At 34.1% G+C, this 26,507-nt stretch overlaps 1 protein-coding gene across 1 annotated transcript in view; it reads left to right on the top strand.

Annotated features, from left to right (window-relative positions):
* Positions 1–26,507, top strand: part of LAMA3 (laminin subunit alpha 3) — a 299,158-nt gene that overhangs the window by 144,239 nt on the left and 128,412 nt on the right. The window contains exons 23-27 of the mRNA XM_051970336.1: positions 4,150–4,282; positions 7,116–7,258; positions 17,220–17,317; positions 18,921–19,074; positions 24,243–24,403. Coding sequence (XP_051826296.1) covers positions 4,150–4,282; positions 7,116–7,258; positions 17,220–17,317; positions 18,921–19,074; positions 24,243–24,403 — 689 coding nt within the window. The remainder of the gene's footprint in view (positions 1–4,149; positions 4,283–7,115; positions 7,259–17,219; positions 17,318–18,920; positions 19,075–24,242; positions 24,404–26,507) is intronic.

Here is a 26,507-nt window from a genome sequence, read left to right as displayed (position 1 = left end):
TCCAATATCTTACCTTCTATTCTTCTCTATCATTTTCTTTCTAACTCTGATCCCACTTTTTTGTTTAAGTTCTTAAATAATTTTGCTGACTACCTCCTACATAATCATCATCAGATTTTTTCCTTGTTTTCTTTTTTCTGAATTTTCCTCCATAGTTTACATTTACCATCTCACTCTTAATATTGTATTGAGATGAACAAGAGAACAAATGTTGATCATTGTTTGTTTTTAGCTTTTTCTAAGCTGATATTCATAGGTTACTTTTAATATGGTGTCCCCCATTCATTTTAAGTTCATTCAAAATTCCTTGATAAAAATAGGCATTCAGACCACAAACATTAAGTGCTATTGGGAATGTAGTATATGTATTTAATGGTGCTGGCAATACAAATACAAACAAGAAGAAAGACAGCCTTTGTCCTCAAGAAGCTTATATTCTAATCAAATAAACAACACATAAAAGGAAGCTAAGAAGGGGGACAGAAAAGAAAGTACCCAACTTAGAGGACATGCTGGAGAATGTCAAGAAGAATGCAGTCTGGTGGTAAATTACAGAGATAACTTTGTTTAATGGTCCTCTGTGTACCAACATCAAGCAAGTCAAAAAACTGTCCATATGGAGTCAGTAGAAGAGGGATTCCCAAGAGATGTTAAAGCTCTCCAGGTGCTTCTTCTTTATGGGTGACATTGTACTGACTGCATCAAGCCCAAGAATGCTACTGGAACCCCACAATAAGATATACAGTGTGGAAAAAAATTAAAATTTAAAATACTGTATTTTATTCATGTCTCTAAAGAAAGAAACAAAGAGAAAAACACAGAATCACATATACACACACAAAGACAGAGAAAGACAGTCAGAGACAAAGAAGCAGAGCAAAGACACAGACATGGACAGAGACAGAGAAAGAATGAAAATACAAAGGGTCAGAAATTAATCCTGTCTTTGAAAACTTCTCTGCTCAAGCCTTTTTCTGGTTCCATTGTATAAGGTTAGAAACACAATTCCATAATCAAAGTGAAGCAGGAGTACTAAACTTAGGTAAAGTGTTTGATTAATCAAATGATTATTTTGTATATATACAAAAAATAGTAATTTATTTTTCCCCCTGGAGAATCTTTGTCCTAAAGTCTTTCAGTTCCTATGTAAGTACTCTCTCCAAGGTTTCCTCTTTCTACTTAGTCAAAAGATGAACTCAATTAATTAAATTAATCAAGGGGCTCCCCTTAGTCTGATCATTACCATAATTTTGGGGAGCCTAATAAAATCTCTCCTTTTAGAAACTGGTTGGACCCTCTATAAGAATGATGTAAAAAGATTTCAGTGTAATATATTGAAAGCTGAGAAATGAGAAAGATTTGCTAGGTTTCTCATTTAGATTAGACCAACAACTTCAGACTCAAGCACTTTCAACATCGTCATCAAAGCTAGTATTTATAATGTTTTTTTAAGGGCTGAAAAGCACTTTTATAATTGTTATCTCATTTAATCCTCCCAACAGCCTTGGGAAATATTATTATCCCAATTTTATAGGATATGGAGGTCGAAAAATGTTAGGTGATTCTGCTTAATCCTTGAAGCCAATTTTGAACTCAGGGCTTTCCAACTCCAGATTCAGAACTATCTACTGTGTCACCCAGCTGCCTCCTAAAAAAACAGCAAAAACTTATCAAAGTATCTTTGAGGAATTCAAGTCTCTAATAGTACTTGCACAAATGCTATAGATACCTTGTTTCTTTGAAAGATTCATGGTCTCATTGATTTGGCAACTGTGATCATTGATATGGGACAGTGAGGTGACTCAGTGAATAGAACATCAAGCTTGGAGTCAGACACTCCATTTCCTCATCTGTAAAATTTGCCAAGAAAACCCCAGAGAAGGTCATGAAGAGTCAAACAAGAGAACAACACTAGATCATGATACAGACCAAAATGATCTGCACCTTCTCATCCTGTGCAGTTCTCGACTCTGTCCTTCTATTAATCTTCAGTAAGTATCTATCCAACCTGCTGGATGCTTTCTTTGATTTATTTCAGTATTTTGTGGGTGCCAGTGCAGTGTTTGGGCTGTCCATCTGCTGCCCTGGGCCCTCACAACATGACTGTTTCATCTCTCTGCCTTGTCATATTTGTTCTTAGCATTTTTTTATCCCAAATTTTGTGGGCAAGTTATTGTTGCTATTATGCTGAAGCGTACTTACCTCAACATTCATCTGTCCATTCAGTTTTGAACCATTTTCAATTCCCTTGTACACTTTACTTAGCTGGGTGGCACAGTGAATAGAGCAATGGACCTGGAATCAGGAATATCTGAGTTCAAACACTAACTTGGCAAATCACTTAATCTCTGTCTCAGTTTTCTTAACTATAAAATGGAGGTAATTTTATCATTACCTTATTATTACAGCACCTTCCTTGCAGCTGTTATTATAGCACCTACCTTGCAGAGTTCTCTTGAGAGTCAACTATGATCTATTTTTGCAAATTTTACAATTAGGTTTTAATTTTACAAATTTTAATGTTCTTCAGTATAAATTTTACAGATTTGCAAATGTGTTATTTACAAATTATTTGTAAATTGCTTAGCATAGTACCTGGTATACAAAGATCATTATATAAATACTTATTTCTTTTTCCTCTCCCTCTCTTCTTGTGACTGGTGTCCTATGACTTGCAGTTCATTGATCTGCCTCAGTTTTCTCATCTACAAAATGGGGACCAATAACAGTACCCACTTCATACCCATTGAGATAAAGTACACTACAAAACTTAACCAGCTATGTAAATTGTAGATGGAACTAAAATTCTGACATCTGCTATTTGCCTTAGAGCTCATCTGCCCCCCTCAAGATGCCCCTTCTATGATCCTAGGGTTCCCTTAGTGGCAAACTTGCTTTGCCCAGAAAACACCAAATGGGGTCATGAAGAGTCAGACACGACTGAAATAATTTAACAACAAAGCCAACAAAATGCACACATGTATTTGTGTTGCTTCTCTCTTCAGTATTAATGATCTTATTCAAAGGCATCCTTTATTCTCATGGTCCCCTAAGAAAATTATTTTCATTGTCTCAGTGGCCACAGGCATCCTTTGCAGCTGGTATGTTCTTCCTGCAACATGTTGGGACCTGAAGTTTTGGTTCAGGTTTTTTAGCTTGAATAGGCTATTCCTTGAGGATTAAAAAGTTTGGCAGGGCTTTCTGCAAACTTAAAGGGTCCATTGTCTACACACCTGCAGCACTGAAACTAACATATTGCATTTCCCATCAGGTGTGGTAGGTATCCAGAAGTACCTTAGATGGAAGAGAAAGATAATTCTCTTTGTACAGTTAAATGAATGTGAATACTACTCATATATATATCTCATCATCAGAAAAAAAGTAACCTGGTTTCACAAAACCTATGCCAAAAGGCTCTGAAAGGTCCTGCCAATCTGGAAAGGGTTGAAATATGCCCATTGGCAAGACTGAGTCTGCTGTTCTAGCACCAATTTGCTAAGATCAGAGATGTTCATTACCAGAGTATCTCTAGGTGATGAATTAGTTTTTTGGTCACAGAAGCTCATGAAACTGTCTCCTGTGGTCTGGGGTAGGGGTTGAGTCTCTGTTAGTAGAAGGGTTGCCGACACGACAAAATCACAGATGTTCTGAAGCCTGAAAACATTTGGATTTTGACTGCTGAGGGATTCACTCATCCTCTGCGTTCCTCCATACTCTACCTCATTGCCATCACCCTGTGGGCAGTAGTAATGTACCTTCCTCTCTTTCTTTTCCTCCTTTTTCTCTTTCCCAGCCAGAGGTGGTTGTCCCTGTCACCGTGGCTTCCTTTAAGCTAGGTCACCTAGTGCTCCGCTATGTCAGCCTGGTTACAAAAAGATCAAAAGGGAGGATCTCAGTTGCTGGCTCTGACTGTAATTGTAAGTGCCTTTAATCTGTTGTTAGGTCTTTCACCCTTCTGTCTTTACCTTCCACACTTGTGTATTGCTGTCCGTTCAACTGCCAACTCGCTTGCTCATTGAGGATATGCATATTGAGTGTGTGTGTAACTCATAATATAAAATCAGTGTTTGGCTAGTGGGGCTCCTAACCCATTGTCTAGTCTACACTTTATGGATGTTTTTGTCTTGTTTATTAACTTCCATTTTACAGAATGAAGTGAGGGTAACACTGAATGTGGAGAAATCAAACCAATATTTATTTCGTGCTGTTCTGAGATATATTAACCCTGGAACTGAAACACTGTTTGGTCACATAAATATTTATCGGCCCCATTCTAAGGCAGGTAGGTGTATGTAACTCTTTCCTGAACTTCCCAGTAGCTAGTGTTTCCCCTCGCCCCAATTATCTTATATTTATTCTGTATATGCCCTATATATGTGTATATTTACCTCCTCTGGTTAGAGCATAAGCTTCTTGAGAGAAGGGTTGTTTCATGTTTTATTTTTGTATTTCTATCACCTAATATAATGTCTGATACATAGCAGGCCCCTAATAAATACTTGTTGACAGGAAAATCAACAAGGGAAAATTGAGAGAAATACTTGGTCATTTTTTCCTAATTTGGTTGCATCATCTATCACCTTAAAATCATTTCTCCAAATGCCCTTTCCTTTGCTAATTTTCCTTTATTTAAAAAGCTTGCTCATATTTATATTTAACTACACATTTATAATTATTAGGTATTTGTTTATGATTGATTTTCTAGAAATCAACAAAATTTAATGCTATTGAATTACAAGTAGGGCATATAGCCACCTTTTCATTCCACCTCTGGTTTTGAAGCCAGGAGACTTCCATGGAATCCAGGTGTTATGGAGAGGAGTGGAGAGAAAGAAAGAAAAAGAAAAATAGGGGTCAGTTAGGGTAAGCATATGGTATAGTGATTGGGTGTTTGTACTGTTTCCCACCAGGGAATTTCCAAGAAGCTTCAAGAAAAACATAGAGAGAGCTCCAGTTTTGCGCAAAGATCCACAGGATTCAATCTGAATTGAATGGAGCCTGGGGATGGGGAACAAGAACGGACCCATTCCCTTGGTAATTTCCTTTCAGATTGTGCCAGATCTAGTACAGGCTAGGTTGTGATAAAATTATTGTATAGTTAGCCTCAAGCTTGACAATTTGAGTTTAGTTGAAACTTGTAATTGATTCCAAAAATAATATCTTACTTCATAAATATTGTACAGGTGAGCCGTATTTAGGAAAGAGTAGAAAAATGTTTACACTAGCTTACAGAGGAAAAAATTACAAGTACAAATCATCTGGCAAATTTAGTTTAGGCTGTTTTGAGAAGGATTTAATGAGTTCAATTCATCTCTTTTTAAAAGGAAGATAATAAATAATATGTTAAATGAAGTATGCTCAGATTTCAACCTGATTTGAGTTTGTACTTCTGAAAATGTGATACAGTATAGTCTTAGTAACATATTTCTCTTTACTATGCTCTCTATTTGCCATACTCTCTTATTTTCTTTCTTTTCCTTTGTTGGCACTTTCATCATGTATTTTCTAGAAAAGCTGTTTGGGAAATAAGCAGCAAAGATCCCATCCCTTTTCTGTTTAGAGAGGTTACACTCATGACTTCCTTTCTCCTGACATTAGTCCATTGTTTGCACCTGTTTGTTTCTACACAGTTCTTATTTGTCTATCATTTACTTTGTTTTTATTCTTATTCACTATTTCTCCTCCTGTATTAGATTTATGCATCAATGATATTTATAAATATAAATTTCTTGAGTGTAGGGACCATGTTTATTAAAATAGATTGGCAAAATACCATTTCTAGGACTACATAAATACTTTAGATTGATTTTTTCTAGATTATAATGTTTTCTGTACCCTAAAAATCAATAACTAATGAAAGAGATGTATTGAAGCTTATCTTATGCTGTCATAACCTTAATTTAGATCAAGAGAATTGACTTTAAGTCTTAAATAATATTTTTTGAGAGAAACATAGTTTCTTAGTTTCTCCAATTTTCTCTATGAAATTATTTACTGAATATTTGATATTTCCCATGAAAAGATTTAATTTAAAGAGATTAATGAATAGTGTGATTCTAGATTTTCTCTGATTGTAGAAGACAAGAATAACATCAGTTTATTAACCAAACTATAATAATAGACTTCCATCGCTATAATCTCTAAGTGGTGGCTTTATGTTGCTTGGAGTAGAAGGAAGGAGTTGCAGGTAGAGGAGGAAAGAGATAGAGGGAGAAGGAAAGAAAAACAGAATCCATTTTTACTAGGTGTTTTAAAGTAAGAATCTTTGGAATTTTGAGTTTGGAAAACCAGTAAGAATCTTTAATCAAGTTATGCCAGGGGTGAGATCTGTTAACAGATTTATTTTATGATTTGTGCCAATGCTTATAGTTTTATAGGAGCTAAAAAAAAGCTTGGAGAGTATCTTGTCCAATTGTTTTATTTTATAAATTAGGAAAGTGAGATTCAGAGAAAGGAAATGCTTATCTGAAGTCAAAGAGCTAGGTTATATCTAATCCATATCTCCTGTCTTCTCATCCAGTGCTTTACTAGACATGAGCCAACATATCAGAAAGCAAACATGAAGGAAGGAAGGAAGGAGGGAAGGAAGGAAGGAAGGAAGGAAGGAAGGAAGGAAGGAAGGAAGGAAGGAAGGAAGGAAGGAAGGAAGGAAGGAAGGAAAAGGAAGAAAAGAAATAAGCCTTATTGAGTATCTAATATGTAACAGGCACTTTACAAATGTGCTTAGAACGTTACAAATATTATGTCATACAAATATTATCTCATTTGATCCTCACAAAAAGCCTTGGGAGGAGGATGTTATTTTACAGTTAAGGAAGTTGAGACAGAGAGGTTAAGTGACCTATTTGTCCAGGGTTATGCTGTTAGCAAGTGCCTAAGGCCGGATTCTTAACTCTAAATTCAGTGCTCCATCCACTAAGCCAATTTCTAAGAGTACAAAATAACGGTCTTGTCGTAACTAACCCACATAACCTTTTCATGTATATATCCAGTGTTTGAAATGGTAACTTTGGCAGTTATAAAATATTTTCATATTAATTCATTCAACGAATCTGTTGAATATCTCTTAGGTACTTGGTACTTTGCAAAAATGAACAATGTTTTCTCCCTAACAGGTGCTATTCAAAGCAAAGAGATTGTCTTTCTGCCTAGCAAAGAGCCAGCTTTTGTCACTGTCCCAGGAAATGGTTTTGCAGATCCATTTTCCCTCACTCCAGGAACATGGACTGTTAGTATAAAGGCTGAGGGCATCCTTCTGGTAAGACAATAATTATGAATACAGGGATTTGGATATGATTTTTTAAAAGCAAGTGCCATAAGAGAATATAACTTATAGTGGCAAAGAATGTTTTCCTTATAGATAACATATGGAAATTGATCATCAATTTTAAAGAATGAATCCATGACAACTCCTTCTCATATGATATTTCTTTTATAGATTGAAGAACCTACCTCCTGCTACATTAAAAAAAACCTAGCCAATTATAGCATACAACTAATAATATCAACAGATCAAATCGATATTCCTTCCATTCAAAAATCCATTTGGGGGTTTCTATTAGAAATCACTCCCCTTCTAGTAATTAGTGGGATGAGGCTAAAGGGACATAAGTAGCACAAGTTCAGTAAAAATCTTCTGTCATGATACTTCATGTATATCATAATCCAAGGATTTGTATTTTTGTCTGAGTCTTTCTACTGACACACTTATCAATGGTTTGGTCCAGAATGTGATTGTAACTTATCTGATTATAAGCCTGTACAGTCCATCATGATCATCTTAAGAAAAAAAGATCATCACCAATAATTATAAAGCTTCTAAGCATTATATTCTTTGCTGGTCTTTTGTCTGCCATAAAATTATGCTTATACCAAGTGCTTCATAAATGTTCATTATAAGTTGAATTAATGAGCAAAAGTTACACCACACAAAATCACATATAAGTAGGATTATTATAGTGTCTGATAAACCCATAATGGAATTATTCTTTTGAAGTTATTTTAGGATATATTTGATCTCTCTTTTTAAAAGGTGTCCCAAAAAGACTTGGTGCAGTTTTAGACTTTGATGCCTTTATTAATGCTGTATGTTGGCTAAGTGATCTTTAGCAAGTCACTTGCTTCCACTGCCAGCATCACTAACCACCATCTCACACCAGAAATTTTAGAATAATTCCAGTATGCATTGAAAGAGGGAATTTCCTCACTGGGAATTACACACACACACACACACACACACACACACACACACTTATATTTACATATATCTCAATGAAGGCAATTTTCAACGTCAAAAATGTTCTGACTCTTACCTTTTTAGTCAGAACTTCTTTGGGTAATTATGGGTCTTCACTTGGGAGAATGGACCAAATATATCTGCAGCATGCTGATTGCTAAGAGCTCTCTTAGTTGAGTAACAAGCCTTTTCTCAGGTTCCAGAAACTGAGCCAAAGAACATGTGGGCAGGGGGTAATTTTTTTTTTAAATAACTTTTTATTGATAGAATCCATGCCAGGGTAATTTTTTACAGCATTATCCCTTGCATTCACTTCTGTTCCGATTTTTCCCCTCCCTCCCTTCACCCCCTCCCCCAGATGGCAAGCAGTCCTTTACATGTTGAATAAGTTACAGTATATCCTAGATACAATATATGTGTGCAGAACCGGACAGCTTTCTTGTTACACAGGGAGAATTGAATTCAGAAGGTATAAATAACCCGGGAAGAAAAACAAAAATGCAAATAGTTTATATTCATTTCCCAGTGTTCTTTCTTTGGGTGTAGCTGCTTCTGTCCATCCTTGATCAATTGAAACTGAGTTAGCTCTCTTTATCGAAGAGATCTACTTCCATCAGAATACATCCTCAAACAGTATCGTTGTTGAGGTATATAATGATCTCCTGGTTCTGCTCATTTCACTTAGCATCATTTCATGTAAGTCTTGCCAGTCCTCTCTGTATTCATCCTGCTAGTCGTTCCTTACAGAACAATAATATTCCATAACGTTCATATACCACAATTTACTCAACCATTCTCCAATTGATGGGCATCCATTCATTTTAGGGGGTAATTGTTGCTAGTAATTAGAATTGCCTGTTTTATCAGGCAAAAGGAAAAAAAACACTAGAATGAGGTGTCATTTTCCACCTAAGCAATTACCCTTGGGTCTTAGTCTCCCAGTCTCTGAGATATTTGATGGCACAAATATTGAAGGATTATTTGCCAACAAGAGACAGCACTGAGGATATTTGTAGCTAATGGTGGTGGGGGACGTAGGGATAAATGAAGATATGAGCCTTTTTTACACTGAGCATCATTTCTTGATGTAAATAGCACTAAGAGAATAGATTAATAGAAAATAAATTTATGATGCAAGTGAACATGAAAGTGTAGAAAATTATATCTGCCCTGTGTAAACAATCCTAGGAAATCATGTAAGGATAAGGCATGCAATAATTCAGATACAGGGGAAAAAAGGAAATGAGCACCTATTATGTATGAGGCACTGTGCTAAGCACTTTATAAATATTATCTCATTTGATCCTTACAACAATCTCAAAAGATTATTATCTCAATTTTACAATTGAGGAAATTGAAGCAGACAGTGATTAAGGGGAATGTTCAAGATGAGACAGCCAGATTTTAAATATACCTGGAAAGACTTTCATGAACTGATGCTAAGTGAAGTGAATAGAACTAAAGAACACTATACACAGCAACAAAATTATGTGATGGATTTGGCTCTTTTCAACAATGATGGGTTAGCCAATTCCAATAAACTTTTAATGGAGAGAGTTATCTGCAGAGAGAAGACAATGAAGACTGATTGTGGATCACAGCATAGTATTTTCACCATTTTTTGTTGTTTGCTTGGTTTTTTCTTTCTCATTTTTTCTTTTTGATCTGATTTTTCTTATGCAGCATAATAAAGATGGAAATATGTTTAGAAGAATTGCATATGGTTAACCTATATTGAATTATTTGCGTATAGAGGAAGGAGGTGGAGGAAGAGAAGGAGAAAAATTTGCAATACAGGTTTTGCAAGGGTGAATAATGAAAACTATCTTTGCATGTATTTTGAAAAAAAAAGCTATTATTAAAATTCTTTTAAAAGATCAGACAGCTAGTAAAGTAAGTGTCTGAACTTATTTTGATCTCAAGTCTTCCTGACTCAAGATTTAATACTTTCTACCATGTCACCTAGTTGCATGATAGAAAAATTTTTTAAAATTATTTTTACTTTATTATTTTCCAATATTTCCAATTAAATTATTTTCCAATTCCAAATTAAAAATTTTGAAAATTATTTTAAAAATATTTTAGATTCTAAATTCTATCTCTCCTTTCTTTCTCTCCCATACTCCTTGAGAAATCAAGCAATTTGACTTCAATTATACATCTGAGGTCAAACAAAGTATATTTCTATATTAGTCATGTTGCAAGAGAAAACACAAACAAAATAAAACAATAAAAATAAAGTAAAAAATGTATTTCAATCTGCATTCAGAGTTCATCATCTCTCTTTCTGGAAGTGAATAGAATTTTTCATTATGAGTCCGTTGAAATTATCTTGGATCATTGTCTTGATCATAGAAGCTAAATCTTTCACAGTTGATCATCCTTTTAATATTGCTTTACTGTGGACAATTTCTTCTGGTTTTCCTCATTTCATTTTGTATCAGTTCACAAAAATCTTCCCAAGTTTTACTGAAATCATCCTGCTTATAATTTCTTATAACATAATAGTATTCCATCACAATAATATACCACAATTTATTCAATCATTCTTCAATTGATGGGCATCCCCTCAATTTCCATTTTCTTGTCACCACAAAAAGAATTACTATCAAGTGGGGAATGGCTCTTATTTTTATAATTTTCACTGCCCATATATTTGAGAAATGAGGCCTTTATCAGAGAAACTTGATGAAATTTTTTTCTAGTTTCCTTTTTTGCTTCTAATTTTGGCTGCATTAATTTTGTTGGTGCAAAAAATTTTAATTTTGTGTAATCAAAAGGAACTATTTTACTTTTCATAGTCCCCCTCTGCCTTTTGCTTGGTCATAAACTCTTTCCTTATCTATAGATCTGACAAGTACATTTTTCCACACTCCCCTCAACTTACCACTTATTTGTGACATTGTCCTCTTTGTTTCTATATCATTTATCCATTTTGATCTGATCTTGTTATATGATGTGAGATGTTGGTCGATGCCTAGTTTTTTCCCAAACTGCTTTCTAGTTTTCCCTGCAGTTTTTTTTAATGTTGAATTCTTACTCCAGAAGCTTGACTCTTTGGGTTTATCAATTTTGCTATGGTCTTTTACTAATATGTATTTTGTATCTATTCTATTCCACTTATATGCCACTCTGTTTCTTAGCCACTACCAGATTGTTTTCATGATTACCAATTGTAAAATAATTTGAAACTTGGAACTGCTAGTCTGCCTTCCTTTTATATTTTTGACTTTTTGTTATTCAAGATGAGCTCTGTTATTATTTTTTCTAGCTCTATAAAATAATTCTTTGGTAGTTTGGTTGGTGTGGCATTGAGTAAGGAAATTAACAGGCATAATTACCATTTTTATTATATCGACTTGGACTAATCATGAGCAATTAATATTTCTCCAATTATTTAGATGTTTTTTATTTCTTTGAAAAGTGTTTTGCAATTGTCGTCTTATAATCCCTGGGTTTGTCTTCACAGGTAGATTCCCAAGTATATTAAATTGTCTGTAATTATTTGAAATAGAATTTCTCTATCTCTTCTTGCTAAGTTTTGTTGGGAGTATATAGAATTGCTGATGATTTATGTGGATTTATTTTGTATCCGGCAAATTTGCTTTTAATTATTTTAGCTAGTTTTTTTTTTTTTTTAGTTGATTCTGTAGGGTTTTCTAAATATATCATCATATCATCTTCAAAGAGTGATACTTTTGTTTCCTCTTTGCTTATTTTTATTTCTTTAATTAATTTTTGTTCTCATTGCTTTAGCTAGCATTTCTAGTACAACATTGAATAATAGTAGTAATAATAGACTTCTTTGCTTCACTCCTGATCTTATTGGTAAGTCTTCAAGTTTAATCCCATTACACTTAATGCTTGCTCTTGATTTTAAATAGATTTTGTTAATTCAATTGTTCAGTTTTTGCGACTCTGTGTACCATTAGTATTCTCTGCTGTTCTCTTCTGTTTTTGCCATTAATCTTTCCCACCATCAATCAATCTTTTCCAATGAATCCTACTTCTCATTATATGACCAAAGTATTTTAATTTCAGCTTTAATATTTGGCCTTCCACTGAATAGCCTGAATTAGTTTTTTAAGGTATTGATTGATTTGATCTCCTTCCTGTCCAAGGAACTTTGAAAAGTTTTCTCCACACAATTTGAATTTAGATAGGTATTACTTAACATTTTAAGAAAGGCTCTATTGATTTCCTGTGTTTTCTACTGTTAATAAGAATAGGTGTTGCATTTTGCCATAGTTTTTTTGCAACTGTAGATATACAGTAATATGATATTTGTTATTGTTGTTATTGATATGGTCAGTTATGCTGATAATTTTCCTAATATTGAATTAGCCCTCCATTCCTAGTACAAATGACACCTGGTCATAGAATATTATCTTTATGATATATTGCTGTAATCTCCTTGCTAGTATTTTATTTAATTTTTTTTTGTATTGCTGTTAATTAAGGAAATTGATCTATATCTCTGTTTTTGCTTTTCCTACTTTAGATAGTAATATCATATTTGTGTCCTAAAAGGAATTTAGTAAGCCCCCTTTTACATAATTTTCAAGTAATTTATACAGTATTAGGATTGTTTTTTAAATTCACTTATAAATCCATCTGGTCCTATGAAATTTTTTTCTTAGAGAGCTCATTAATGGATTGTTTAATTTATTTTCTAAGATAGGGTTATTTAAGTACTCTAAATACTTAAGTATTTAAGTTATATTAAGTATTTTAAGTATTCCTTATCTTCTAATCTGGGCAACTTTTATTTTTGTGAATTTTCATCCATTTCACTTATATTGTCAGGTTTACTAATATGTAATTCAGCAAAATAACTCCTAATAATTGCTTTAATTTCTTCTTCATTGGGGGTACATTTACCCTTTTCATTTTTGAAACTAGTGATTTGGTTTTCTTCTTTTTAAAATCAAATTAACCAGTTGTTTATCTATTTTATTAGAGTTTTTCTTCATAAAACAGTTCCTAGTTTTATTTATCATTTTGATAATTTTTTAAATTTTACTTTCAATTTAATTAATTTTTCCTTTGGTTTCCAGGATTTCCATTTTGGTGTTTAATAAAACATTTTTAATATGTTCTTTTTTTCCCCTAGGTTTTCTTTATTTCATGCCCAATTCATTGATCTACTCTTTTTCTTTTTATTGATATATATATATATATATACACATATATATGTATATATATATATATATATTTAGAGATATAAATTTTCCCCTAACTACTATTTTAGCTACATCCTACAAATTTTTTTATATTTTCTCATTGTTGTCATTCTCTTTAATGTAATTGTTGATTATTTCTATTACTTGTCTTTTGACCCAATTATTTTTCAAATAGCTATTACCAACTAGCTACTAATCTATGCTTTCAAAGCCCTTTATTAAATATAATTTTATTGTATTATCATCTGAAAGCGTTCATTTAATATTCCTTTATTTCTGGATTTAGTTATTAGGTTTTTATGGGCAATTTTAATGAAGATGCCATTTACAGCTGAGAACAAGTTATACTTCTTTCTCTTCCATTGTTTCTCCAGAGGTCTATTATATCTGAATTTTCTTAGATTCTATTCATCTTTTTGACTTCTTTCTTATGTATTTTCTGGTTAGATTTATCTAGTTCTAAGAGGGAAAAGTTGAACAGTTTACAGTCTATTTCATCTATTTAACTTTTTCTTTAAGAATGTGAATGCCATGCCATTTGGTGCAGATATGTTTAGTATTGATATTATTTCATTCTCTATAGTTCTTTTTTTTTTTAAGCAAGATGTAGTTTCCCTGTTTGTCCCTTTTAATAAAATCTATTTTTGCTTTTGCTTTGTCTGAGAGCATGATTGCTACTGCTGCCTTTTTTACTTCAACTGAAACATAATAGCTGTGTGACTAGGCAAGTTACTTACTCCCAACTCCCTCACCAAAAAACCAAACCAAAATAAACCCGAAAGTTTCATTCATTTGTTTGAAGAATATTCTTCAAATACAGAAGCAATTTTCCCCTCCCTTCCTTGTCTCTCTCTTCCCCAAGACAGCAAGCAATCTGATATAGGTTATACATGTACAAGAATTTTAAACATATTTCCATATTAGTCATGTTGGGAAAGAAAAATCAGAACAAAAGGGAAAAACCATGAGAGAGAAAAGACGAAACAAAAAGGTGAAAACAGTATGCTTTGTTCTATATTTGGTCTCCAAAGTACATTCTCTGGATGCAGATGGCATTTTTCAGTCCAAGTCTATTAGAATAGTCTTGGATCACTGTACTGCTGAAAAGAGCTAAGTCTATCATAGTTGATCATCACATAGTCTTGCTACTGCTGTATACAACATTCTTCTTGTACTGCTCACCTTATTCTGTATCAGTTCATGTAAATCTCTCCAACCTTTTCTAAAAATCAGCCTGCTCATTATTTCTCATAGAATAATAATATTCTGTTACATTCATATACCTTTATTCAGCCATTCTTCACCTGATGAGCAGCCATTCAATTTCCAATTCCTTGCCACAAGAAAAAGAGCTGCTACAAACATTTTTGCACATGTGGGTCCTTTTTTCTCTTTTAGGATCTCTTTGGGAATGATTTTTTTTTTACATTGAAATACTTTTTCTGCTCCTTTCAGTATTAAACTGATTTATATGAAAAAAGTAGTACCTTAATACAACAGGTTATATCTTCCTTCCTTGATACACTCTTTACCCTAGTTAATTGATTGTACTGACGCTGATTCATATTTTTTCAACTTAATAGTTTCTTTCTGTTAACTGTCTGTTAAGGTCTTTCTTATTAAAGATAAACTTAAAAGCTCCAACTTTAGCCCTGGAAACAAGAGTAATTGCAGAAACAACATATCCTTTGCCAAACTAACACAGTATTTTGATATGCCAATAGGCTCTTATCAAGACAACAGATTTTGTTTAGATTGAGGTTGAGAAAAACATTAACAAATAATACATAGTAGCTGTGTCTGTTAGTAATCCTAATTAAAAGTCATTTTGTCCATGTGGAAAAGTCAGGCTTCTTACTTTCTACCCAAGAAGAGTTATCTAAGAATCTGAGTTAATACAGGGTAGTTCTGAAAACATGATAGGAATTAAAGTTGACAGGATAATTCATTTTGTCTTTAAATGCAGTTTGTCAGATTTTAAATACTCTTAAAACTATGGTAGATTAGCAATGTGTTCATATTAATGAAATTTAGTATTAATTTGTATTTTTTATTATCAGCCATATCATTGATATGGTATTCTGCTGAGTGTGTGGTTGGTACATTTGCATTTGAGAATCCACTGAAACAACCTTCTTATCACTTACCTTTTTCTTTTCCTGTGAGTGCTGTTCCAAATGCTGTTCCAAATGGACCAATGGGAAGGGGAAAAAAATCAATAGTCTTTGCAAGTATTACTCCCCAGTCAGGATGTTTCACATGTGTCTTTTGGAATGATATAGGGACACACATAAATACTTTCATATCCATTCATGCCAGAACTTCTTATTTTGAGCCTTGCTTCTTTTCTGAAAAACTGGCCAGATTTTCATTGTGGGTTTAGCTTGGTAAACGCACAGAGGAATTTATACATCTTCCTTATTTCTTAAGCCACAGTTTAGGTCATTTTAGTTACATGTTTCATTAGGGCTACAAATCATTACTTAACATGGTAGTGTTTTCTGAGTGTTAATATACTACAGAAATTAAAAAAAAAAAAGAAAATTCACTACTCCTAATATAGTGACAATACCTATGTAGAATATTCCAAAAGTCTTAGTCTTGAATAGACTAATTTTTAGTAACTTAAAACTGCACCAAGTCTTTGAGGACACCTAGTATATAATTTTTAGTGTCACTGGTTAAAGATATTTTTTCTTTTTTTGATTCCTAATTTAAAATATACATATAACTTAGAGACAATAAAATTTTGCCTTTATATTATTTTTTTACATTGAAAATTGAATCTTTAAGCCTGAAAATGTAGTATTAATTATCTATATGCTATAGAAACAAAGAGTGTTAGTTGATAAAGAACTAGTATAAAATCAGGAAGACTTGCATTGAAGTCTTCTCTGAAACATACTGTCTATATGAACCTGGGAAAGTCATTTAAATTATCACTCAATCTGGACAACTCTGAGATTATATGCCAGACTCTTAGTGGAAGAGACAGTTGCCTTATTTGAGAGTTCCAACACTGATAGTGTCAAATTAAAATAGAAATAAGGCCACTAAATTATATATAAAAATCCCTACTGGCTGTTTATAAAAATATAAACATTATTTATGTTTCATTATGTTATTACTTATTTTTGTTAAATACTTTCCAATTACATTTTGTTGTTATTGTTTGTCCTTCGTTCTCGAAGAAGACCATGACATCAGGGAGGATGCCATAATATGCAAAGGAATTGGATTTAAGTGAGGGAGGGCTGTGCAACATTGCCTGTCTCACTTTCTCATCCAGAGCCATCTGGGTCCAGTGGCAAGCTACAGATAAAGATGATTAAGGATGGTCTTGGATGAAATGGAGACCTTGGCCTTTTTAAGTTAAGGTCTTCAACAGGTCTCAGTTTGATTGAGGCTGCACCCATTTGGTAATTAAGGCTGGGTAGCAATTTAGGCAAAGAATCTCCTCTTTCACTTAGTCTAAAAATTAAATAAATTAGGGAGGGGAAGACCCTCAGTGTTTCTGGCCAAAGCAGAAAATATTACATTTACATTCAATCTGAGTTGATCAGGACCCAAACAATTTTAATCTGGTTTAAGCAAAACTCACCTATACCAATGAAATCATGGTCTGGTCCCTGACCAATCCAGTTCTATATATAGACTCCAAAGTCAGCATGGAGAACACAAATACTGATAAGTATGTAAATCAGGGAAATGTTATTCACACCTTGAATGATTTTATTATTTCCTTATGAAAATGTACCATTAAAAAAATATGTATACTCTCCTCTCCTTCTTTTAATTAGGATTACCTGGTGCTCCTTCCCAGTGACTATTACGAAGCTTCAATCTTGCAGTTACCAATCACAGAGCCCTGTGCCTACTCAGGACCTATCGAAGAGAAGTTTGTATTTTTATGGAGTTTTTTTGTTGTTCTGTTGATTCAACTCTTTGTGGCCTCATTTGGGGTTTCTTGGCAAACATATTAGAATGAGTTGTCACTTCCTTCTGCGGCTTATTTTTCAGATGAGAAAACTGAGATAAATAGGAAAAAGTGATCTACCCACAGTCACTAAATGTCTGAGGTCAGATTTGAACTCATGAAGTTGAGTCTTCCAGATTCCTAGATTTTAACCACTGCACCACCTGGCTGCCTCCAAGTTGGAATATAGTCTTCTTGTCCAATGACATCAGCTGAAAAAAGCTTTTCAAGTTCACTTAAATCATTAGCTTGTAATGCAGAAATTCTGCCTGAGAAAGCCTCAAAAACACAGCTGCACTTTGACATTCTGTATTGCCAGCTCACAGTAATTACTGCGGTTTTAATCTGCAGGAACATTGTGTCTTTTATATAACCAAGAATCTTAAAGTACTTGGTAAACGTTATCTGGAATAACACTTATCACTTTCCAATATGATATGTGGAAATGTCAAGGGATGCTTCTTGGGTATCTCCCTATGGATAGTTGAGCTTGAAATAGAATCCTAAATTGTTTCATGGAAGTCACATAGTTAGAATCATCTGAAGGATGAATGGGAATCCTTAGAGGAAATCTGCCTCCCTGCCTAAGCTGAATAAATTTTGACACTGTGTGTTCATAGTGGATATAATAGAGAGAATATAAGCTATATAAGAAGATATAAGAACATAGGCTTTTTTGAAAACAGGGACTATTGTATTTTTTAATGCTACATAAATAGCCTCTAGAAAAGTGCCTGATCCATAGCAGGTGCTTAATAAGTGATTGCTAATTGAGATAGCTAGGTGGTTCAGTGGATAGAGCATTGGGCCTAAGGGTCAGAAAAACCTGAGTTCAAATCTAACTTTAAAGACCTAGCAGCTATATGACCCTAAGCAGGTTGTTTAACCTCAGTTTCCTCAACTAATAATAACACCTACCTTCTAGAATTATTTTGAGGAACAAATGAGGTAATAATTGTAAAAATGTTTAACTCAATGTCTAGCACATAATAGGTGCTATATAAATTCTAGCTACTATCTTCATCATCATTATTATTATTAATCTATGATCTGTCCTACAAGACCTAACCCAGGATTTTTGTGAGGATTAAAATGTAATAATTGTCAAGTACTTAGTACAATGCTCAGCACATAGTAGGTGCTATATAAATTCTACTTACTATCATCATCATCATCATTATTACTATAAACTATGATTTGTGCTATAAGACCTAACCCAGGGTTTTGTAAGGATTAAATGAGATTCTAATTGTACTTAATAAAAGTATTTAGCACAGTGCCTGGCACATAGTAGATGCTATACACAAGCTAGCTACTGCTACTACTACTACTATTATTAATGTATGATCTCTGTAATAGCACTTACATTTCAGAATTGTTGTGAGAATCAAATGAGGTGGATGGTAAGGTATGTACCTCAGTGCCTGGCCCATAATAAGTGTTATATAGATGCTAGCTGCTATTATTTTTATTAGAATATGATCTACATTCACTAACTGTTCTCTGCTTTTCTTTCTTATTTAAGTTGCCTGCTTTATCAGCATTTGCCAGTGACCAGATTTGCCTGTGCCTTGGCTTGTGAAGCAGAACGCTTCCTGCTTAATGGAATGCCGCAAGTGTTGGCAACTCGGAAGCCCACCCCTGAACTTCCCATCATGGCTGACATCAGTGGGAGAGAGGTTGGTTTTCAGACTTATTTTCTCATTGATAACAGATGCCACTTCCCACCATGTCCTTATTTCTGTCTTAAAACAAACAGACTTAGGTTATATATTCCTTTTTCAGAGCTTTTCCTAAGTTAAGAGGGACTTGGAGGATTTTTCTCACACATCACTTTCTATTACTATTACTATTGACTATCACTAGTCAAACTATTTCCTCAAGCTCCATTATATTAAGAATTATAGTGACCTTCACATAGTATTTCAAGGTTTACAAACTGTTTTGCACATGTTCTTTCACCCTATCCTCCCAACAATTCTATCATTATTATTATTATCATTTTACAGATAAGGAAACTGAGGCTTACAGAGCTTAAGTGACTTTTCAAGAACCACACAGCTAGAATGTTTTCCTAAGACCAAGTCCAACACCCTATGGGCTACACAAGCTGCCTCCATCAGCATCAGTTACCAGTCCATTTTCTTTGGATCTAAGCTAAGCACCTTCACCCTCATGTAAGAGGGAAACTCTATGTCGCAGTTCCTTCCATCAACTTAGAATGTCATGTCTGGAGGATCTTATCTTGTTCCTCCTGACCTTCACACCCTTTGGTTTTAAAATAAGAGTCTCTCTTCATTCTCCCAATCCCTTTCCCCCAACAATTCTGGTGTCTGAGATGCTATCTAAAAGATATTATATATATATATATATATATATATATATATAGCATAAAAGACCTAAAAGACCTCTGGAAAAGGTGGACTTTCACATTAAGGTCCCTTAAACTGCCTAGCAGTGCCTCTCCTTTCCCTTAGGCTAAGGAATTAACCATCTGTAATGGCTAAATTCCTCATGCTCACATCTGTGGCAGCTAAACCACAGGGTGTGATTAGTTAGAGTACAGGTTGACACCCATCTCTGACTTTTTTTCTTTCTGTGAGTTCCTTGATACTTAATAGCATTATATTCACAGATTTTAAAATGTTATTTATTTAAGTCTTAAGAAGAAAACAGGCTACCATGTATGACATGATTAAAATTCTATCCCTTTATTTCCATTGCTTTTTTGGTGTTCATTATTTTAAATTGTAGGGGAGAAAAGTTCTTTTGGGAACAAGTGAAAGAACACATTTTAAGTACAATCACATTTCACATTGACTACATTAGGGACTATGTCATCATAATGCTCATTCTGGGCAGTTGTGTGATTATTTTAGTTAATCTTATCTGTAAAATGAAGTGATTAGATGAATTGATTTTTTTTTTTTTTGTATGTGTGTGTAAAAGGCAATGGGGATTAAATAATTTGCCCAGGGTCACACAACTAATAAATGTTGGAGTCTGGATTTGAACTCAGGTCCTCCTGACTCCAATGCAGGTGCTTTAATCAACGTGCCACCTCACTGACCCCCTTTTAAAAATTTACTTATTTTTAACATTTTATTTGACAGTCAGGAATGTGATTGCCTTATTTGGGTGTCTGGGGAAGTCTGTTCTCAGAATAATGTTTTTAAAAGCATAAAATGAGATATATAAGATTTCAAAAGAAACCAATTATATTCAAATATGGTTATCAAAATATTTTATAAAACAAGTTCTCAGACCCCCATGTTTAAGAAGCTCTAAGTTAAATTATTTCTGAAATCCTTTTATTTCTATTTCTATGATCTCTTGTGTATAGAGGCTATACATTATGATTTTTTTAAAAAAAATTTTTCTTAAAAGACCCACTTCAATGATCTCCAAGCAACTGGGATCTGTTGGTCATGGCAGGTCTTCCAGGATATGGTGCTAGTGATTCATTAGGAAATGTCCCTTCCTCTGATTCAGCATTGTGTTAATTCCTCAGCTTTATGAAAGGCAGTTCTTTGCTGCTGGAGCTAGAGAGTAAAGAGGATGAATATAGATTTTTTGGATAATGCATAAAATTCACATCTGGGATTCTGGCTATTATCAAAATTTTCCCATTATAGAGATGATGCTTTTTCTGTATTTCAGGTGAAATAGCTACTGTTTGCCATCCAGAAATTCATAGGGTCATAATCTTAGAGCTGAGAAAACAGCTCACAAGTCATTTAGTCCAAACTGCCTTCCAATATTCCGCTGGTAATCAATCTTTGCTTGAACATTTCTAATGCTGGCCCACTCAGAAAAAATCCAGATAGCCTTTTTTTTTTTTTTTTTTTTTTTTTGGTCAGCTCTAGGTACTAGAAAACTGCTTTTTATTTTGAGGCAAAATTCAATATAAACTCCCTGAAACTTCCAACCATAGATCCTATGTCTGTTTTTTTGGGTCAGAGATCAATAGATTATAGCCTGAAGTCTAAATCTTGTTTTTGTATGGCTTATGAGACAATTAAAAATGTAAAAACAAAAACAAAATACCTATATTTGGAGTTTATCATATAAAAACAATCAGCTGGATGGATTGGATCTCATGGTTCTAGTTTGACCCTTTGTGCTAGAGTTATACAGAGTTAATTTAGTACTTCTTCCTCATAACAGTCCTAGGCTTATAGAATCATAGATTTCAATCTGGAAGGGACTTTAGAAGCCACTGAATTCAGTTTCCTCATTTGCAAAATGAGGAAACCAAGACTTAATGAGATTAAATGACTTAGCCAGAGTCACACAGTAAATTCTCAAATACTCAGGGCATGATCACATCCCTTTAAGTCTTTTCTAGAGATTACACATCCCTAAATTACTCCCATAAGAATGAACTTGATGATCACAGCTCACATTTGTACAGCATTTGAAAATTTACAAAGCGCTTTTCACAATGTAGCTTCCAGATCTTACTGTCCTGCTCATACTTCTATGGACATTCAATGCTTATCAATATTTTTCAAAATATGGTACCTAGGCCTAGAAAGGCAATAGCAGTACTTTGAGAGGCAGTGTAGAGTATGATGGAATTATAACTTCATGGAATCAGAGATTTAGAACTGGAAGGGAGACCTTAGAGATCACTGAGTCCAATCCCCTTCTCCCCATCCCCTCCCTGCCACATATACTTTCCTTCAATCTGAATGCTGTGCTTTTATTGCTATTGTCTTGAAACCTGGGTTTAGATTCTCCCTGACACTCACTAGCTATAAAAATATGGGCAAGGAAACTTTCAATGTCCTCAAGTAATTGTCAGAGATTAAAAACTACAGATAAGGTATTGGATAGCCAGTCTGCATTCATGAATGAATTTTCCATGCTAGGAGGTCCCCACGTGAATTAAATCCCAAATGATCTAAAAAGATCATGTTAAATTTTAGAAATTTCTTTGCACTATTTGCTCAAAGCCATGTTAGGTATCATTTAATATATCCCTGTGCCCCAATATGTCTCCTTCTACATGAACTGCTATCAAGTCAGATCTTCTCAATCATTGACTTTTTGAAGCTAAATAATTTTGAATACCAAGTCTGTCATCATGTTAACCTTTTCTTCTAATTTGGTTCCTCTGCAGATTTAGTAAAAGCATATCATCTATGAAGAGTGTTATGGAATGCCATAAAAGTAGGGATTCTTATTCTGGGATTTATGAAGTTTTTTTTTTTAAATATGTTGACAACTTTATTTCAATGTAATTATTTTCCTTGATAATCTTATGTGTTTCATTTTATGTTTTTAAAAGCATCATTCTGAGAAGGGATCCTTAGGCTTCACCAGGAGAGATTCATTACAGATTAAGAGCCTCCAGCCTAGAGACCTCCATGTAGATTCACACTGATTTCATTTAAAATTCCTCTGGTGCAAAATAAACAATTTTGTTGCAAGAGATGGCCTTTTGGGTAGGGCAGTAAGAGGGATATATTTGGAAAATAATATGATATAAAACCACAAGACACCTATAAAAATAACAGGAAGTTTTAAAAATAAATATAATCCATGATTAATGATAATAGGAAGAAGAAAAGATAACATGTACCCTTTTTCTTACCTTTTGTCCAAATTTCTAAAATCCCATTATTTTTAGCCATTTCATATATAGCAAACATTTCCAAGAAGCCATTGAAAAGATATCCTATGGAGAGTACATTAAGAAAAGTAATAAAAAGCTGTGGTAGACCCAATGGTCAATATTAACTTCCCACAGAAACAATTTCAAGAATTCACTGACAGTTGTACTTAGGACCATACAAATAATAAATCAAATAAAGGCACAGCATTACCAGAACAGTTAAGTAGATGTTTCAGTGAATAGAGTGCTAGGCCTGAAGTCAACAAGATCCATTTTCCTGAGTTCAAATCTAGCTTCAGATACTTATTAACTGTGTGAACCCTAGGAAAGTCATTTAGCCCTGTTTTCTCGTCTATAAAAAGAGCTGAAGAAAGAAATGCCAAACCACTCTAAACTTTTGCCAAGAAATCTCCAAATAGGGTCATTAAGATTCAGACCTCACCGAAAAACAACTGAACTGGGGCTCTTGGAAGATAACACTGGCAGGAAGGTTAGATTTAACTGGTGACCACTTGGAGCTATTAAGTAGAGCCCAGGGATGGTACAGAAGGCTGAGAACTATGGTTCTGATACAGGCTCAACTACATCCGAAGTCTAACACAACACTGAGCCAATGCCCAGGAGTTATAGATTCTTTTAGTCTTGGGGGTTTCTTGTGACTGGAGAAATAACATAGCTAGATTTGGTGTCAGGAAGATCTGAGTTTGAATTTTGCTGCACACATACTAGCTGTATGACCAAGCAAGTCACAAAAGAGCTCTCAATTTCAGTTTCCACATCTGTAAAGGGAAAATAATAATAGCACCTGCCTTGGAGAGTTGTAAGGATTAAATGAGATATGAGGTGCTTTACAGACCTTTAAAGAGTTATTTAAATGCTAGCTAACTCCCTCTCCCCCCCCCCCTTTTAGAAACCTTTTGAGCAGAACCTTAAGAAGAATATGCTCCCTTCATACAATGGCACTTTAAAAAAATTCTTATTTTGATTTTAAGTTCCAAATTATCTCTTTCCTTTCACCCTCTTCTCTACCCATTGAGAAAGCAAGAAATATGATACCCATTACATATGTGAAATCATCCAAGACGGATTTTTGCATACTCATGTATAATGGTATTTCTTTAACATTTCTGAGATCCTCTAATAACTTTGTCTACTCAAAAAAATGTAAAAGTCTCCTGTATGTGTTATATTGTGGTAATTCTCTGTTTCCATTAACTATTTCTATAGATTGAGTTGCAGCTGACTCTGAGCATTCCTCAAGTTGACCACTATGTGATAGTTCTTGAATATACCAATGAAGATGATCAGCTCTATGTTGCTGATGTGCTTGTCAACACCCCAAGTCCTTCACCAGCAGGTCGAGTGAACATATATAGCTGTAAATACAGGTAACCAGCTTTTTCACTCATGAGTGGAATGCAGATAAAGGTTTTCTTACTTGTAGGCAATTTTAATTATATTTTGGTAGGACAGATGTCTTTCACTTTTGATAGTTTACTTTTTTTTTTTAATGAGTCACATCATATCTCGTCTGTTTCCATGTCATTTAAAAAATTCATTTATACCTCCAGCTATGGTACAATTACACATTCAAATGGGTTAAGAAATCTGCTGGGTGGTGCAGTGATTAGAGCAGTGGTCCTTCAGTAAAAAACATCTAAATTCAAATCCAGCTTCAAACACTGAGTAGCTATGTGATCCTGGGCAAGTACCTTAATTTCTTTGCCTCATTTACTACATCTATAAAATGGGGATAATAGTATAAATGTTACTTATTTATTATTATTATTTTAAAGCTGGATAGACCAAATTCTGTAGAATTATGAGGCAAAGTCATAGAAAAAAGGATCATGATTAGAATATGATCTCTTACTGTACTGTTTAAGCTTCTTGAAGGAATCTGTTCTATCTTATCTCGACTGTGTTTCTCGTATAAGCCTAGCACTAGTATTGAATAATCACTTCACTAACATCTCTTGTTTTGTTTTAGAAAAGATATTTACTTCCCCTTCAAAGAAAATTCTTCCATATATGAATTTGTGTTGTACCCTTCAGAATAGGGGGTTGGTTATATCCACATACACAAAATATTTTGTTATGTATTTTTAAACTAAATACTGAATACAGAAACCACATTTCCAAAAGATTTAATAGCCCAAATCTTCATCTTACTAAAAAAATTTCTTTTTTTATTAAAATATTACATCTCAAGACTGTGTGCAAATAATTAAGGAAAAGTTAAAGCTTTCATTATAAAAGTAGCATTCAGATTATTTCCACATGGGCCAAATTAGATAGATAATTGAAAACCACTGGGGTCCAAAGCTACCTTTCTGGCTCTCAAGATTGCTAATAATAAGTGAAAATTGCATTGAGCTTCACAATCTCTTTCATGACTTTCTACCTTTTATTAACTCTACTATTCATTTTGTCATCTGCTGAATCCAAGAAGCTGTGAAGGGCCTAGAAGCAAATGTTGTAAAGGGAAAAGAATTGAACATTGAGAGATTTGACACTTCTTCCAGACTTTGTGGCTACTTGGCCATGTGACCTAAGCCAAGACAATTGATCTCTTTGGGTATTTGTTTCCTTACCTATCAAATGTCCCAATCAGGGCAACTCTAAATTCATTATCCTGTTGCTTATGTTTCTATAATGAGAAAGAATAAACAGTTGTACATCATTATGGAAGGAGGCATCAGAGGAGCCAAAGTTGTGAGATACAATATAATGTAGTAGAAAGTGTACCTCATTTGGGATCAGGAGAACTGAATTCAAATCTCAGCCCTGGCATTTGTTAGCTATGTGACTGACAAATCGGTGTTAAGTCAAGTAATCACTCTAATCTCCATTTTTTATCTGAAATAATATGTGTGTTTATACTTCTCTTACTTCCTACCTTACTGCTACTTACCTTTGCCATGACAAAACCATTCTATTAACCTTAAAATATTATGCATCTTGTGCCATTAATATTATTTATCAGAATATGAACTATTGTTATAATTTCCTGAAAGTAGACTTTGTTGGGAGGTCATGCTAGAAAAATCACTCAGACACTGAGCACCTGGTGGGAAAGAAAATAGAGGTGGACAAGGAGAGAGTAAATGGAGGAGAGGACGGACACATATAGGAGAAGCAACATGTTCCAGAGATAGACCACTTTGCTCACTTCTCAGTGATATAGAGAGTTGGTGCTGCCCACTGACTTTGTCTTGATTTCCTGTGGGATTATGGGTGATTTTAATCATTCACAATTTCAAAACTCTACCATCCATGATCTATTCCAGTTCTTGTCTATGACTTTCCTACTATGAGTAGGATGGTTAAAGTTCTGGAGTTAGTATCAGGAAAACCTAGATTCAAATCCCACTTCTGATACTCATAAGCTATGTGACTGAGCAATTTAACCTTAGTACCTCAAGTATCTCCCTAGGACTTGCCTAAGAAGTTAAAGATGAGTTGTGAGCTGTGTCCATAGAGAAATTTCCA

Source organism: Antechinus flavipes, chromosome 1 (assembly GCF_016432865.1).
Source record: "Antechinus flavipes isolate AdamAnt ecotype Samford, QLD, Australia chromosome 1, AdamAnt_v2, whole genome shotgun sequence".
Taxonomy (NCBI): domain Eukaryota; kingdom Metazoa; phylum Chordata; class Mammalia; order Dasyuromorphia; family Dasyuridae; genus Antechinus; species Antechinus flavipes.
Note: the sequence above shows the minus strand (reverse complement) of the source record. Positions and strands in the feature narration are given on the sequence as shown.